Here is a 17,988-nt window from a genome sequence, read left to right on the forward strand (position 1 = left end):
TTACATCCCAAGACCAAAATAATGTATGGTACAAGAAAAGACATTTTGCTGTTGTTTTCATTTGTTTTATTTTGTATATTCTTCATATACCAGTAAAAATAAACTCTTTAATAAATAAATATATATAATAAATATTTGTAAATTGAAAAATGTATAAATAGGTCCATTCTTCTAAAGGAAAAGTTTCATCATGGTGTGGCATGTTTTGTAGCTCAAAGTCATCTAGAATTTTGAGTTTCGTAAAATTTTTTATGTATAATGTTACAACCTTTCTACGAGATCCTCAGAACTTCTGAGGCAGTAATTATATCATCTCCATCCACTTCTTCAACATGAAGTATCTATTTTTAAGATAACTGTCCAAGTAAACATTACCCAGAGAGGTGAGGCAGCAGCAGCAAGGTTCACGTTATCCACAGATTAACTGATGTCAGCGTCAGTCTACTTGGAAGACTGAGCCAGTGTGTCAGTCTTCAGAAACATAACCCACTTAGGAAGAATGATCTTGCTTTGCTTCAATTTAATTTCTTATTCTCAATATTCTCCCCAAATATAGTCTTTCAGTGAAAAGCTGAATATTCTGAATGTCTTCTTCAGAGTTATTGAACAACAGGGACTATGATTTAGAAATAATGGCTCTAGATTCATCGAGTGTACATCAGTAGGTCTTTGTATAATTCTGGAACTCTTTCTGGGTCCACTGGTCTCGGTAAGAAATGGGTAAATTTCTGATGTCTTTTGGACCTGGCACCATCTCTTGGAGTCCCATCTTTGTTAAGTGCTACAAAGAACCTTCGGCCAGTGTCACCATGTTTATATATGTTGGATGAATAGGTGTTATACCAGTTCTCTTCAAATTGCTCCCTGAAGATGCACTCAGAAGTCAATTTCTCCTTTTAAAAAAGAGAAAAGAAAGAAATATAGAAAAAAAAATTTTCTTTTTAGGCTAAGGTCAGAGAGAAGGGGAGGAGGACCTCCCCTATCAGTGGACTAAGGAAGGGGCACAAGGGGAGAGGAGGGAGGGAGAGTGGGATTGTGAGGAGACAAGGGAGGGGGCCAGAGCCAGGATACAAAGTGAATAAATTGTAATTAATAATAATAAATAAATAAATCATAGCATAAACTTCAAAAAAGAAATATAGAATTTTTAAAATGTCTTCAAAACAAGCTCCTTACAAAAGTCTCTGTTCTGTATTTTATTTCTTTGCTTATAGCTATATCCTTGTCAAGTTATATTATAATTTTTTTAATTTTGTTCATACAGCATGTGGAGTTTTCCCCTCTATATTACTTTAGTCAATTATTTCAAGGAACTTTAAAGCAAATAGGCCAAATACTCAATTTTATTTTCAAATATTTAAATATTTTGAGCTTTCCTGTGTTCTGTATTATCACTACGTCCCCACCATCATTAAGCAGGCCCTTCATCTTATCCCATCATAAGATAGATACCAAGGGCACAAATATTAAGTCTCTGCTATCAAGTTGGACAGTAAAGATCTTGATAGAATTTAAATTCCCAACTCAAGCTTATCACTTCAAATTAGATATCACCTAATATATGTATTGTTCAATGATAAAGTCCCCATGATTAACTTCTGAGTATGTTACTATTAATATAAAGAAAATTAGTCCAATAATTTAGACAGCAGAAAGCGCTGTCTGCTCTTTGAAAGGGCCTGCGTTCAATTCTCGGCACCCACATGGCAGCTCACAACTGTCTGTAACCCCAAATCCAAGGGATCTGACACCTTCACACTAATGCACATAAAATAAAGATTTTATTTTTTAAAAGTCCAATAATTTCTAATTCTTTCAAAATTTTTCTCTGTCCTCTGTGTGTGTGTCTTTGTTCATATGTACATATACATATCCTACGGATGAGATCACAATTGTTTATTTATTGCAGCTCATGCTATGAACATTGTATGTATGCGCTTTCTCAAAATTGTATTAATTGTTTTGTAATTCTATTCTCAGATCACTATACAGTGCATACTTTCTCAAGAGCTGACACCCAGTATTCTGTTTCTGGTAGAGATGATTAAAATATAAAAGAATTGGAAAGACTCAAGACAATGGATACGAAGACCAGTTGATATTATAGCAATATTTGTCAAAATTTTTAAAGTTGATACTGAATGACTATATTATGACCTCAATATGCTTAAATTTAGGATATTGGTTTCTAACTTATACATATATATAGAAATATATGTTATGTCAATCACATAAAATAATGTTTATCAGACATTATTGATAGAGATTATAAGTAAAATGGATAATCATTATTTTAAGAATTATAATAATAATCAAAAATGACAATACATACTGATCCATAGAGTTCTCCTTTGTCATTCATTCCAAGGTAAAGGCCACTGTCCACACCTCTGATACTGACAAGTCCCACTGCCACACTGATGAATTCCAGGATACCTGAATTTATAAACAAAATAAAGATTTGGATTGATTAACAAACATATAACTACAGTGAACATAAACTACAAAATTGTTTGAAAAAAAATGAACATATAATGGACAGTAGTGATAAAGATCAACACTTGTAAGTATTCAACAAATAAATGGAAGCTATTATCATCACAGGTGAATAGGTAACAAAATTATTCCTGGTCTTCTGACTCTACCAAGCAATTATAACTATTTTCCATGAGTTATTTTTATTTCATTTACTAGAATCAGACCAATTGTTTATACTTCAGGTGGGTCTAACAGTATTTTAAATAATATCGAGGGCTTTTTTTTTAAGGTGGGAAGGATGGCTCAGCAGCTGAGAGCACTTGCAATTTGTGTTGATGGAGACTTTCTATCAACCTAACACAAACTAGAGTCATATCAAAATAAGGAACCTGAGAACATGCTGTCAGGTTGGCCTATGGGCAAAGCCATGGTCATTTCCTTGGTTAATGACTGATGTAAAAGGGCACAGCCCACTGTGGGCACAAGGATCACTGGTCAGATGGTCCTGGGTGCTATAAGAAAGCAAACTTAATAAGCCATAAAGAGCCAGCCAGCAAGCAGCATGCTTCCTCCAGACCCCTGACCTGACACCCTTCAGTGATGATGATGATGATCTGGGAATTGCAAGATGAGATGAATCCCTTCCTTCCCCAGGTTTTGAAATAGAAATCCTAAGATAATTTTCTTGCAGAGGACCCGGGTTTGATTCCCAGCACCCAAATGGCAAAGAACCAGCTACAACTCCATTTCCAGATGTTCTGACATCCTTTTCTGGCTTCTGGGAGCACTGCAGCACACAGGTGGTACAGATATACAGGCAGGCAAATCACCCGTACAAATAAAATAAAATTCAAAAAAAAAAAATAAAGAGCTAATAATTGATTTTTACCTCATCTTTTAAAAATATCTGAATAAGGAGGGAAGGTATTTTTATTCCCATGTTTGATAGAAAAAACTGATGCTCAGAAATATTGACTGTAATGCCGAGGAACATGATCTTTGTAACTAATAAAAATGGTACTTGACAGGGAGGCAGAAGCAGGCAGATCTCTATGGGTTCGAGAACAACCTAATCTATGAAGTGAGATCTAGGACAACAAAGGCTGCACAAAGAAACCCTGTCTCAAAAAAAAAAAAAAAACGTGCTCGAAGTTACATTTCCTGAGCCCTAATCTCATGGTTCTACTCCACAACATGGTTTATTGAGAAGAATACAATAGTTTCTAAACTTTGTAGACTGCAAAATGTGCTATGTTCTATTCCATTATCTATAAAAAATAAGTTGTGCAGTTCAGAGAAACAGTAAGTCTTTTTTTGATTACCAAATACCAGTAGCTCAGAATGCAAATAGATTTTTCTATCCATAATTCTCTGGAGCTATTTTTGATTTATTAAAAGATAAACTAATTTTGAAAGCTCTCAACCTAATACACTAACACACTACAGTCTCTCCCTGTATGCTATCCTATTTGAAATGTACACACTAATGATGCCTTTTTCTGGTTCTTTCCTTAGACTGCTGAGCAAGTGTCACCACACATTCTGTACTTGGATCTGCCTTCCTTAATGGCTTTGTGCCTTCATCCCTACCCTATGCTCCACAAACAACACAAATGTGCACCAGTTAGCCTGACGCTTGCTTTTGAGTCTTGTCTTGATTTATTGTATAAGTTCCTGTTTGAACACATGATACTCCCAAAGCCAAGAAAAAAAATACAGAATCCGACAGTTTGCTGATATGAAAGGCCCTACTCTACCCAGAGATAAATTCAGTCTTTGAGGAAAAAGCATAGATTCTTATTAAGACAAATGAGATCTTTCAAATTATTAGGATTTCAGACTAGTAGAACTCTGGAGTGATCAGTAATCTTGAAGCGCAACACAGTACTAAATAGCCTGTAAATGGCTTACAAAAGCCAGGGTCCCTGAGAGGCTAAAGCAGGGAAGATAAGATATAGCAGGAAGGTCTAGACTCCAAAGGACAGAGTTGTCAGAGTGCTGTGACAACTGTGGACTAGGGGCATGGAGAAGAGTCACAGCCACTGCCAAGCTTCTCAGTGAAAGATCCACTTTAGGAACAAAAACATAAACCTGAAACATAATTGGCATAAATATATATAAATGGAATCTCACCCAGGATATAATTATAAATGTATAATTACTTTAAATTATATTGAATATTCACCCAGATTAAAAAGTATGTGTGCCTTACATGCACCCAGCATTCCTACCCCATGACACATTCCACCTACACATTAAATCTTATCTTAAGATAATGCTGTACAAAATATGTAATTACATAAGTAAAAATGATTACACATGTCTTTAGAATAATTATATCCAATAGTTTTGACATTATTAAACAACATATAAAACCATATACAGAACCAGGCATAAATGATTTTGCAATGTCTCGTGGAACCGATGGGGAAAAGATTACGTGTGTTTTTATGCTTGTCCTAAAGATTTTAGCCACACTTTTAAATTCTGATCCTTTTTCTCACCAAAGAAATCGTATACCACATAGTAATTTGTAATCGTTTGATTCTTAAATGAGATTTGACAAGTCTTTCTTATTTATAATATGAGGTGGCAACTAAGCTAATTCTTTTCCAAAGAATGGACATGAAGAACTTTCCTTAAGCGGTAACCACAGATTTTAGGTAGATTTTCTAATGCCCAGTGTCCCATAAAAAGACTTGGAGGTCCTTTGTCTTTCTGGTATCATTTTCAAAGCCGGCCTTTCCTTAAATCATAATAAACAGGTGAGTCAACCCACAATGCAACCACATCAGACAAATCTATGGAGAATAAAGAAGAATAAAGAAAAAAGCTTTAAATGAATATGTTTGATCTCAGGCTACTTTTTTTTTTTTTTCTAAAGGAATGATTCTTTGTTTACCTGTTAGGTAAAGTCTTCCCTCTGAACTACTTTGCAGAAAAACTCTGCTGGAGAGATCCAGGTAGCTCAGATAGGATATTAGCTTAGTTTCACTGACAACTCTGTTTATATTCAATTGATATGGTTTTAAATTTTTAAAAATCTGAGTTTTTATTGGTCAAGTTCAAATTAATACGGCATTATTTTAGTGGTATTTAATATCTTATATAGTCATCCTTGAGGTTTCTTTTATCAAAATTCTTACTTTAACATTACAAAGATGAGTGGTTTTTTGGTTTTTTTTTAAGGGGGTACCCCTTAATACACTAGCAAAACAGAATGGAGAAGCACACAATGGTGCACACTTTAAAACTGATCTTGTTCCTCATCCTCTGGCAGCCGGTTGTGACGCCTAGGCCACTCAGAGGTGTGAAGAGGCGTTTCCATTAGGTTCACATACCAATATGGGTTGTCTTCATTTTATAAAACACTGAACATTTCATCTCTCTACGGGGTCTTCCAGCAAAGCATGACTTAAGCCAACACAGAATCAAAGTCCTGTTTTCCTAAACAATCACTCATCATATAAACATCACAGTGTAAAGAATACGCCACACCCATTCCTAAAGGATCAGATTTCAGTACAGCTCCATGAATGTTAACAGGTCTTCAACTATTCGCTAATCTCTTCCAATAGAATGTGTCTGCTAAGGAGACAGAACACAGTAGAGGAAGAGATAACAACTACATTACAAGGGGCTTAAAGGAAGCATTTCCTTACTCCATTGGTAGGAGGCAGAAAAGTCGGATGTTGCCTACAGCCTACATCTCTGGCAGCTTTGCCTAAAAGTGTTACCACATTTGGGAAGAGTTTTAATGTAATGAGTGGAGTACAGTCGTTCTTAAAGGAAGAGAACAAGGCCCACCTGGCGTCAGCAAATTCTTTAAAATCTTAATGTCAGCCTCCTCCATTTAAAAAAAAAAAAAATGCTTTCCAAAAGTGACCCCAGGTTGGCCACTAGGTCATGACACTCTTGACTCATAGTCAGTGGGAATTTGGAGGAGATCAGTGGAAGCTGCAAACACGTGGGCTTTTTTAAAAGTCAGTTTCCTAAGCCCTTAAGTGCTGCCAAATGACCACCACATGGCTTATCCTCCCATCTAAGGTTACAAATGCTCCTGAAGCGGAGATTTACACTTCAGCAGGGTTTTAATGAGCACTACAAGTCCAAAAAGAAATGGGAGCATAATAAAATTAAGACGAGAATGAGGCAAGAAACGGGGACCCCTAATTGAGATTCTCAAGAAATTCCATAGTGAAAAGAAAAGATTTGTGTTGTGATTCATCATGCTGGTGACAAATAAATGATAATATGTATTTTTTTAAATGTAATGACAGCCTCCAAAGACATCACAGGTTAGGTAAGGAAAGCCACTTGAGCGTGATAGCAGGTTAATTGATGAAAAATGTAGCCACAGGGGAAGTATCCTGGGATATTAGAATCAGAAAGCACCTTTAGCAAACCATCTGATTTAACCTGTCTTGTCTGTTGTTCAGGCTGGAAAGCCAGACTCACACTGAGGGGGTGCGTGGGGCTCTTGCTAGTTACCTGGATGGCTGGAGAGTGAGTAATTAAGAGAAGAAACTTTACTGATCTAATCTAGAGTCTGCTTCATCCTATTAACCCCTTCTGCTCCCAGGCTTTGCTCTTGTATGTAGAAACGATTCTCTGCTGTTCCCAGCCATATCTTCTTTCGCTTGCTTTTCCCATTTCCTCTTACCTGAGGTCAATACCAAGATCTCTGCTTTCCAGTTTCGCAATTTCTAAAAGGAATCTTGGCCAGATGGGCACGCTGAGTCCTTCTCCCTCCTCCCTCTCTCCATCTCCCTCCTTCTTCTGGGATATTAGAATCAGAAAGCACCTTTAGCAGACCAGGAGCATAGAAAACCTCCAGCCAGGCAGTACCCTAAGTAGAACTGTGAAGGAGGGGCGGGGGAGGCATGTTTTCAGAACATGCTTCATGTTATTTATTTTCAAAAAGTAAACACAGAACTGCACGTGTGGAAGGAAGAGAAAACGATATAGGGACCTCTCAAAAGGATGAAATTGCCTGGGAAGCAAGGAGTGCTGGGCAAGGCTGGAGGGCCGGTGGGGGACAAGACTTGGTGCCCCCTGCAGTAGAGAAAACAGCAACATCCTATCCCAAGGTGAGGGATCCATCCGCATTTTCTCCTCCCACACCCTGCACTAGATGCTAACCTCCTCCAGGAGGGAGCAATTTCTCAAAAGCCCGGAGCCCCGAACCACGCACCAGTGGGTCCGGGGGCTTAGGCAGCGCGCAGCTCAGGCTCGCTCCGCCAGAGCGTAGAAGTGGGAGGGAGGCGAGAAGAAGATGAAGGGAGTTGAGAGCGCATTGGCGGGATGCTAGTACCTACCGAAGAGGCTGTGATCCTGCCGGGTGCCCTGCACGCTGCCGTCGGGCAGGATCTGCAGGTGGAAGCCAGTGCGGCAGTAGAGCTGCCTGCGGCGCAGGATGCCATGCAGGTGCGCCAGTTCCACGGAACCCGGCCCGCCGCGGGCGCCCCGCTCCAACGCGCCCCGACGCTCCCCGAGCAGCGGCGGCCGCTCCCCTGCCGGAGGCAGCAGGAAGTGAGATCCCACCTGCTGGCCCAAGCCCTCCAAGCCACCCAAGAAGGGCCCGACTTCGGTTAAAGGAGCCATGGAGGGGCCGGACAGCAAGACTGAAATTCCGGAAAACAAGAGAACCCCCAATAAAAAAGTGTAGCGAGGGATGGCAAGGCGAATGCAGAAAAAGTATAGCCAAACAGGTACAAAAAGTTAAGGCTGGGGTACTCCTGTGAGATTCCTGCAGGGACAGTGCGCTGCACCGTCTTGGAAGCGATCTTCTCTCCTTGGGTAGGTGAGAGCTGTCTGGTGGCTTTGCAGAAACATCTAGAGCTGAGGCTGCTGATTTGGGGCTGGGGCTGGGGGCTGGGGCTCCAGCTCAGCAAACTGATCAGATCAGAGTCCTGGGTACGTACACTCCCGGTATATATGCGGGTCCTCTTGACATATGCTAATCAAGTCCTTTCATGCGCGCCGGGGAGGTTGGTTTTGTTTGAAATCTTAAACCAGCCTCCTCTCAACACGTTTTTGCTCTTCGGAAGTGACTAAACGGAGCACTTGGAAAACTCATTCCTGTACTTGGCCAAAGTCAGTCAGCCAGCAAATTCGAGGAGGCTCAGCCGACACCCCTGGTGTTCTAGGTTGTCTCTGGGACAACCAGGATGTTGCTTAGGCGCTGCTGTGCAACCACCTTTGATGTGGGCTCATTTGCAGAGATAGATAGCTGGGAGAAGGAGCCCAGCTTGCAGAATATAGAGGGGGCGGGGGTTACAGAACCGGAGATGGGTGGGAGGAGGAAAAGGAGAGTACAAGAGAATTGGACTCCTTGGGAGCTGCTGGGAGCCTGCAGTGGACAGGTGCAAAGAAAGGCAAGGAGGGAGAAGGGGAAAGGGCGTTACCTGAGGCTTAGACCTGCCCAGACACACATGAAAGGAAAATCAAAGCTTTGACAGTTTAACTCACTAATTTTAAAACACTAATAAAATGTACAAGCATTACTCTTTTCTTTTATCATTTAGATGGGGATTTTCTTTACATAATCAAGCTTAGGTTGGAAATGCCTCCCCCCACCTTTCTCAACTTCTCTTTAATGTTTATCTTAACTCAGCAAATGATAGAACCAGGATTGCCTTATGTCTATGTAGAACTCATAAATTGTATGTGGAGGTCCTGGGCTTCTCATTAGAATAATAAAATGGCACACTAAAACCACGAATTGAGGAATTAACAGTCATTCAAACAGATTGGTTCACATTCTTATAATTTGCTGTGAATACAAAATAAGTATAGAATGGTGTCATAAATGATAGAAACCTCTGGCCCTTGTCCAATCTAAAAACACCATATTTTTTTCTTAGCTGTAATTTCCCAGAAGCTAGTGTTCTTTTTAACTTCACACTTCAATTATAAAAACCTCAAAATAACTAAACAAATATAATAATGGCTCTTGACAGGTGTCTGAGATTTTTAAAACTGCTGGTAAAATTTAAGAGTGCATAAACATATTTGCAAAATAAAAATTGACCTGAAGGAGTTAGACATATATCTACTTTAAATGTTAAAACGTTGTTCCACCAGCTAGCCTCAAGAGCTGGCTAGTGAAATCTGTCAGTGGCAGAAAAAATTGAGAATCACTGGTCAGATTTATTCTTTCCCTGTGCAGAGAGTTTTAAAGAATAGCTAAGATTAGAATTTCAGGTTTGTTGTGTGTTCTATTCAGCAAAAGCCTAAACTTGGGAGCTCAGATGCATTTGACTAGTTTGTTTTATTTTCTCTCCTCCTTCACCTCCTCCTCCTTCTTTTCCTTTTCCTCTTCTCCTCCTCCTCTTCCCCTCCTCCTCCTCCCTCTTCCCATTCTTTCCCTCCTCCCTCTTCTCTGGATAATTAATTGGCAGGTGCTTTAAAGGAGGTAAAGTTACACTTTTCTGTCACTACAGGCCTAACTACTGACCCTTGTGGGACCAGGTTATAAAAGAGTCCTTAAAGCAGGCGATTTACTGCTGATAGACACAAAATAAAACAAAAGTTCAAGCTGAAAACAACAAGCAGATCAATTACTTCAGAAACATATATTGATAAGTCTCTTTTAAAGGTAGCTCCAGGTAAATGTCATATTATTTTACCTTTCAAATAGCAGCAGCCTGTTTTGTGGCGGGACCCCCAAATCCACCACAGCCAAGATTTCAAAGCACATCTGTGTAAACACTATCACATCGGTGTCAAGCATCAACCAATGAGCTTTTACTTTGAACCAAATCTTCTTAATTGCAGTGTTAAATCAAAGAACGTTAGATCAAAGTTCCGTGAATCTCATAGCGGAATAACTAAAGTAGCCAGAACATACATTGATCACTTTTAAAGAGGAGATGCTTACAGGTTTTAAACTTAGATCAAGTGCCTTTTAATGAGGTTTGTTTCAAGATCTAAGTTCTATGCAACATATAACATAACACTGTTAATTATTCCACAACAAATATATTATTGTCACCTGCTCCTAGAAGTATTAGTTTAATATGTATTTCCTCACACGGAACACTTTCAGCCCTGGTGTGTAATTTATAGCTATTATATTCTTAAATCTCTTGTATTACACACACACACACACACACACACACACACCACTTTTCACAAATGGTCACCAAAGTCCAGATACTGTAATAACAGAAAAGGTATTTTTGTGCCTCAGCAATTGTATGTATTTTCTATCACAACAATAACCAGGTTATGGAGGGGAGAAAGTCTCATATTCTGTTGGGTTTTAGCTCAGAGTCTAACACCCTTTATTTGTAAAAATATAGATAGCACCACCGCATAGCTCACTGTACTCAGGTTGCTATGAGACATAAATGTGAAAATACACATTGGAAAGAGGCTTAAAACTACAAGGTTTCCTCTGTGTATAATGTCCTACACACCTTCAATTGGTGAGAAGTTTTTTTTTTTAACTTTGTAATCAGCAAGTGCAATTTGTCTAAAATGCAAAATAAATCCTTTTTTTTTTTTACCCAAACAAAAGCTTTCATGTGCAAGTTTTGAACGGTGCTTAATGCTATTTTATAAAAGACCAGAATAGAAACAAAAAGATAAGGATTTCTTTTGTTTGCTCTAGTCATGTGACAGGAAAAGATAACGCTAAAGATTTTTTTTTTTGCACATGCTGCGATGATATCATGGGAAGTTAAATAATTTTGAAGAGTGTTTTACAAGGGTACATTATTCAGCTTTTAAGTATACACTGCAATCTAATCAACTTTACCTGTGCTTCCTAGAGACCACTCTTGCCTTGCTGTTATACAAATATATGGGATGATTTTTACTTACACGAAATGTAGTTTCAGTGTTCCACACCATAAAATCCTATAAACCTTTTCAGTCAGTAGATCTCATAAACATTAGTTTTTACACACTTGATGACTCTGTATGTGCTTCACTTAAAAAATAGCTTACTTAAGGGTCATGATTTACACCCTCCATAAAACAAAAGTCCCTCTGTGCAACATTGTTGCTTGTAATTATAAAATGTTGATAGCAACATAAATATATGTATACAAAAACTGAAAATGGCTTACAAAGTGAGTCAAAGACAGTCAAGGCTACAGAGAGAAACCCTGTCTCAAAAAAAAAAAAAACAACCAAATTTTAAATTAATTAATTAATTAAAACCTAATAAAACTCGTTACTAGATAGAAAGAATAGTTGGAATGAAAGTGATGACACTTCTCTGAGAACTTTTTAGAGAACTTAGATTTTTCAAGTGTTTATTTTTTAACTAAAATAAAATAAGCAATGATGATTGGCGGTAGAATAAAACCAGGAACAAGAGAACCTAGCAAGCTAATGACAATCACATAAAAAAAAAAGACATTATGTTCTGAAAATGTGTTCAGACATTATGTTCAGTTCTGCAAAGCACTTCTTTGGTTATATAAATAAATAAATATTGAACTTTAGTGAGAAAGATTCTTATTCCCAGTGTGATGAGTTAGAGAATGGCAGGACTGAAGAAATGGGTAGATAAACTGAGTTTAATCTCTGAGAGAGGAGTTTACGTGAGCCAAGAGGGAAGGCTAGGATTTACTCAGCAGTGTAGAATTACAGTTGAATCCGCCAGCATTGGCACATCCCCCCAATCCTTTCTCCACCCTACTCCTTTTGTGTGTGCATGTACTCTATCACACTCTTTCCTCTGAAAGGGCCTAGATGAAAACGTAGGCCCAAGCAATGAGCACACCTAATATCTAGACCTTGAGCTTTTTAATTTATTCACCTCCCGAAATCATCTTAGAGAAATTATCATGTTGGTTCTAGGATTGGGGCATCTTTTTTGTGCCAACTGGCAAAGAAACAGAGAAAATAATAAAGAAGTAAGAAAGAGACATTAAGTATAATCTGTGACAATTTGAGCATCAAAATAAATGATACAATAAGATGTTTATAGAAGAAAATAAGAATATTCAAATATTCAAAAAATATTGTTTAAAGGAACAACCATATGATAAAAGGGAGTCTTTGTCTTGTAAAAATTTTTTTTTGCTAATAAATAGCAAAAAAAAAAAATGGAATTAGAAAAGGACCATTTTTTAATACTCATCAGATGAACACTTCTGATCCAGACACAGTCGTTAGTGCATGGTAAAATAGTTGGTAAGTTTTGATTAAAACAGCAACAAAACCAAATGAAAACAAGGAGGGGTGAAAAAAGAGTATTACACAGAGAACAGTAATGATAGCACATTAATCTAGTGACTACTGTTCTACCAGAGTAATAAACACAGCCATGTGACAGGTAAACCCCATTTTCTTCTTATGCCTTTATTAGTGACCTGAGAGAAAAGTTTAAGTGAGTAAAGTTTTCTTTGGTTCCTGCTTTCTGAGGTTTCAGTCCATAGTTGCTTGGCCTCCTGTGTTTGGGTAGAACACTGTAGCCCTGTAGGCATGTGGTAGGCAGGCTGGAGTGCTGGCTACTCTTCCAGAGGACCAGGGATCGATTCCCAGCATCCACATGGCACTTCACAATTGTAACTACAGCTTCAGGGGGGTTCAACACTCTCACACAAGGCAAAACACTAATGCATGTAAAAAGAAAGAAATTTAAAGAAAAAAGAAGGAAGAAAATAAAAAAAAAAAAAAAAGAAAAGAAAAGAGTCCGGGACAAAAATCTACCCCCAAAGACATTTCCCTACCTTCTACCTTTTACCACTTCCCAATAATACTGTCATGTTATAACCTCATCATGGGATCAATCCGCTGATTAGGTAATAGCCGTCATGATGTCATCCTCTTGTCAAGTTGACAATGAATAGTAACATCACAAACTCTAGGAAGAATATAATACCACTTATGTGTCATTCCAGTCAGAATATCATAACCTGACTTCATCATGATATCAAATAAACTACAACTGAGTGTCAGTGCAGAAAACAACTGGCCTGTACTTTTGTCAAAATGTCAAAGGCTCAACATCCGGATTAAAGAAAACTAAAGAGACATAAAAATTAAATGTGACATATAACCTTAGTCTACAGGTTGAACTAGAAAAATAAAATCAAACAAATTTTGTTTACACAACTCATAAATTTTAATATGGTGGTCCATTCTCCATTTTTCTACCCCTACAGAGGAACAAAATAATAGTAACACAGTATAATTCTTCCTTTTTGCATTTGTTATTCTTTTGTATTTTTTTCTTTCCTTGCCTCTTCAATATAAACAGGATGATGCCACTGGTTTTTTATAAAACCTTGGGGAAAATTCTATTTTCTCCACAGAGCTCAGCCTTTTTCTTTTCATAAAACTGGAATAGTGAAAATTTCATGTCTTCATCTTGTGTGAGTACTGCAGTAATCACATGGATCAATGTGTGCGAAAACAAAGAATGATTTTAATAACAACACTTGTTACCGATTTTCCCTGAATATTAGACCACATCATATTTCATGTTCTGATTTAGGTTACAAGAAGGTAAAGATAGATCGAGAAATGCTATGTTTTCTATTACAGAGAGCTTAATCAATAACTGTGTTTTTCTTTTTTGAGACAGGGTCTGCTATGTTGCTCAGGCTGGTGTTGACCTCTTAGGCTCAAGTGGTCCTCTTACTTCTGCCTCTGAAGTAGCTAAGGCTACTAATCAATACTCTTTTGAGACGAGTCTGAGGAGAGAGACACAGAAAGAGACACTGAGACCCTCAGCAGAGGACTATGTCACAGCATCTTGATGACTGCCTATTGTTCACTAATGTCTCACGTAACCTGTCATCGTCACTTGAAGACTCATAAAAATTTACTGTAAAATACTTAATACTCATTTCATGAGAGAAATTTGCCAGATCACCTCAACTGAAGAACTTCATTTGACTTATTATTAATGCCATGAAGCTAATGAAAAAAAATACATATATTTTAGGTTATTCTAATGATACCTCCTACTCGTCCTGAGGCAGATCAATGAAGAAAAATCAATGACATTACCAATGTTAAGAACACAGATCATGAGAGTATGATTGCTGGACACTGGCTACATTCTAAAGGTTGTCACACTAAATGCGGCCTTACTAAAATGAAAGTTTATGCAGGAAGGAGCCTGTATCTGTTTTGTTCGTTAATAGTTAATCCCATTCTTACTAAATCAAGCTACAAACACCTGAGAAAGTAATAATATTTTTTTTAATTTACATATATGAAAAATGGGTTTTAAATAGCAACATTGTTTATATATATTACTTGATGTTCCCAGAATCTGTGAGTGGTGGATTAAGAAACTTAATTATATGTCCATCCCGTTTGCCTTTCTGAGTGAGGATTGAACCTCTTACTCAGGGTCCTCATTCTTGCTTAGCTTCTTTAGGTGTACAGATTTGAATATGATTATCCTATATTATATGTCTAATATCCAGTTATGTGAGTATATACCATGTGTGTCTTTCTGCTTCTGGGATACCCCACTCAGGGTGATCTTTTCTAGTTCCCACCATTTGCCTGCAAATTTCATGATTTCCTTGTTTTTAATTGCTGAGTAGTATTCCACTATGCAAATGTAACACAATTTCTATATCCATTCCTCCATTGAGAGACATTTGGGTTGTTTCCAGGTTCTTGCTATTACGAATAAAGCTGCTACTAACATGGTTGAGCAAATGAGAAAACAGGAAACAGGACAGGAGCCTACCACAGAGGGCCTCTGAAAGACTCTACCCAGCAGTGTATCAAAAGAGATGCTGAGACTCATAACCAAACTTTGGGCAGAGTGCAGGGAATCTCATGAATCTTATGAAGGGGGAGATAGTAAGACCTGGAGAGGACAGAAGCTCTACAAGGAGAGCAACAGAAACAAAAAATCAGGCCACAGGGGTATTTTTCTGAGACTTTTTCTTCAACAAAGGACCATTCATGGAAATAACCTAGAACCCCTGCACAGATGTTGTCCATCGCAGCTCAGTATCCAAGTGGGTTCCCTAGTAAGAGGAACAGGGAATGTCTCTGACATGAACTCAGTGGAGGGCTCTTTGACCACCTCCCCCTGAGGTGGCAGCAGCCTTGCCAGGCCACAGAGGAAGACAATGCAGCAGTCCTGATGAGCCCTGATACGCTAGGGTCAGATAGAAGGGGATGAGGACCTCTCCTATCAGTGGACTTGGAGAGAGGCATGGGAGGAGATGAGGGAGGGAGGGTGGGATTGAGAGGGATCGAGGGAGGGGGCTATAGCTGGGATGCAAAGTGAATAAACTGTAATTAATATAAAAATTTAATTAAAAAAGAAACTTAATTATAGCTATTTTTCAACCTTTTTTATTATCTCACTTTGCATGTGCCCAGAGATGCTAATACATTGTTTGTTATTTTTACATTTCAAGTAAATAAACTTTTGCAAATAGGATTACTTCTCTGGAATGAACACTACAGGGATATTTTTATAATGATGATATAAACAGTAAATCACCACATTCAAATAAATTGTTTTCCAAGACAATGAAACTGCCACTAAAACTTTGTTTTAAGGGGTACTCTTTCAAATAATGAATCTTACCATAAAATATAGGGAATAGTTGAGCAAATGCCCTTGTTGAATGGTGGTGCATCTTTCCAGTATATGCCCAGGAGTGGTATAGCTGGGTAGGGGGAAAGAGGGAGGGTGGAACGGGGAAGAGATGAAGGAGGGGTCTATAATAGCTATATAAAGTGAATAAATAATAAAAATAAATAAAAAAGAAAAATGTAGGGAATAAATTTTAGCAATTAATAAATTTTTTGTCTCTTTATAGTTAGAAAGAACTAAAACTGCCACTATATTGGGGGGGGTACATTTCTGATCTATAATAATATCAACAATAAGGATGAATGACATTCACTTTGAAATTCAGAAAATGTACTAGTGGCTTATTAAACCAAAACGCCTTGAGATTTTATATCTCGGAAGCAAAGTGATAAGCTGACTAAAGCTTTATTTACGCATTCCTCTCCCTTAATTAGAAGTCTGAGCTGACTAGCCCAGTTTACAAAAGACTGTAACCTAGCCTGTGGTAAAAAGCTGCCAAACCAGAGATGGGGGCAATCGGAAAGGGTCCACCTTCCATGGGGACAACCAAATAAGAAGAACAAAAAGAAGACTTAGGAGTTTATTAAACTTGGCCCAGGTTAGGAAGACACAAATAGCTTCCTACAATTAGCAGTCTAGAGTAAGAAGCACCGGGACATGGCAGCTGAGTGATGCATTCGGTAGAGATATGTTGCTGGGCCTACTATCAACTAAGTAACACATTGGTAGTCACCTCCTGTTTGTCCTGAAAGCGGGTGAGAGGACATAAAACCAATTACAGTACTGACACTAGGAGCACAGATCATGACAGTATGTTTTTGTTTTCATTTTTTTTAAATTGTCTGATTTTAACATAGTCTGGTTTGAATTCCATCCCAAGAAATAATAATTCTTCAGGACAGTCTTACTAGAATCTAAGCTCCATGAAGGCAGGGAAAGAGAATTAATGGAACAGGGAAAGTTAAAGTGGGAGAGGGCAGGAAGAGAGGGTAGAAAGAGTATGAGGCAGAATAACTACATTAAAAAAAACTTTGAAAATACCGTTTGGAAACTTACTATTGGAGAGACTTCCAGAAATATAGACATATAAAAGGAGTTTAAACAGCATGAATTCAGAATGAGGGCAAGGCCACTTCCAGGAACCACAGGTTATCAAATAAAAAATCCCAGTGCCAGATATGAGAAACCTCTTTTTGAATTGTTAGTTCCTGGAGTCCTATAGATGCCCCCAAACATTACATGCTAGTGCCATTGCTCTTGATTATCCTCCAGGACTTGATGGTAAGATCCTATCATTGAAGATACCACACACTTGAGTCATAGAACATGAAGGAATCAAGATGAGACAGCCTGGAAAACTTCATCCCTACTGGCTAGCTTCCATCTTGTCAGGTGTTATGCACACCAGTTGGGGTGGAAAAGTAGTCAACAGTGTTCCATAGCTGGGTACTCCGAGCTGCTGTAACAACAGGCCTGGCAACATACACTCACTGGTGCGTTAGTGGTATGAATATAATAGGAGCAACCAGCCACTTTTTAAAATTATTGGATTTAAAGCCCTCTCCACCAGACAGAACTCAAACCTATTAGCATTAACTGGAAGCACAACCCATGACTGGTTAAGTCATAGGATCCAGGGCGGAACCTAGTACTATTTTCTGCAAAATGGACAGAGTGATAAACAGCCCAATAAGTTCTTATCTTTGTATCCATAGAGTAATTCACTTCTCAAGCCTCATTGGAAGTTTTTGTTTGATTGATTGATTGATTGATTGATTGATTGATTTTATGGTAGATGACAATTAATACAAAGCCACACAACCAGTTAACCTGCAGAGAATAAGAAACTATGTAATACTTAACTTAAAATGGGATATCACATATCCTGCCCCCATGGCTCAGGAGTCACATCAGAAGGGGAAGTACAAACATTTTCAGAGCCAGAGGAAATAGACATCTGCAGCAAAATA

At 38.2% G+C, this 17,988-nt stretch overlaps 1 protein-coding gene across 1 annotated transcript; it reads right to left on the minus strand.

Annotated features, from left to right (window-relative positions):
• Positions 1-644: 644 nt before the first annotated feature.
• On the minus strand, positions 645-8,082 carry Fgf20 (fibroblast growth factor 20). The gene is made up of 3 exons (XM_055593551.1): positions 7,797-8,082; positions 2,333-2,436; positions 645-893 (listed from the first exon to the last, which is right to left on the minus strand). Exons 1-3 carry the CDS (start codon positions 8,080-8,082, stop codon positions 645-647), a joined length of 639 nt encoding a protein of 212 aa, XP_055449526.1.
• Positions 8,083-17,988: the final 9,906 nt, after the last annotated feature.

The sequence above is a fragment of the Psammomys obesus genome, unplaced genomic scaffold (genome assembly GCF_907164565.1).
Source record: "Psammomys obesus unplaced genomic scaffold, mPsaObe1.curated_primary_1811, whole genome shotgun sequence".
NCBI lineage: Eukaryota > Metazoa > Chordata > Mammalia > Rodentia > Muridae > Psammomys > Psammomys obesus.

What these genes read in the sequence shown, in the direction of transcription:
- Fgf20 (XM_055593551.1), bottom strand. Translation starts at nt 8,082, where the DNA reads ATGGCTCCTTTAACCGAAGTCGGGCCCTTCTTGGGTGGCTTGGAGGGC. An exon ending in GCAGGATCACAGCCTCTTCG is followed by an intron (nt 2,437 to 7,796) that starts GTAGGTACTAGC and finishes TTATAAATTCAG; the next exon opens with GTATCCTGGAATTCATCAGT. An exon ending in AAGGAGAACTCTATGGATCA is followed by an intron (nt 894 to 2,332) that starts GTATGTATTGTC and finishes CTTTTTTAAAAG; the next exon opens with GAGAAATTGACTTCTGAGTG.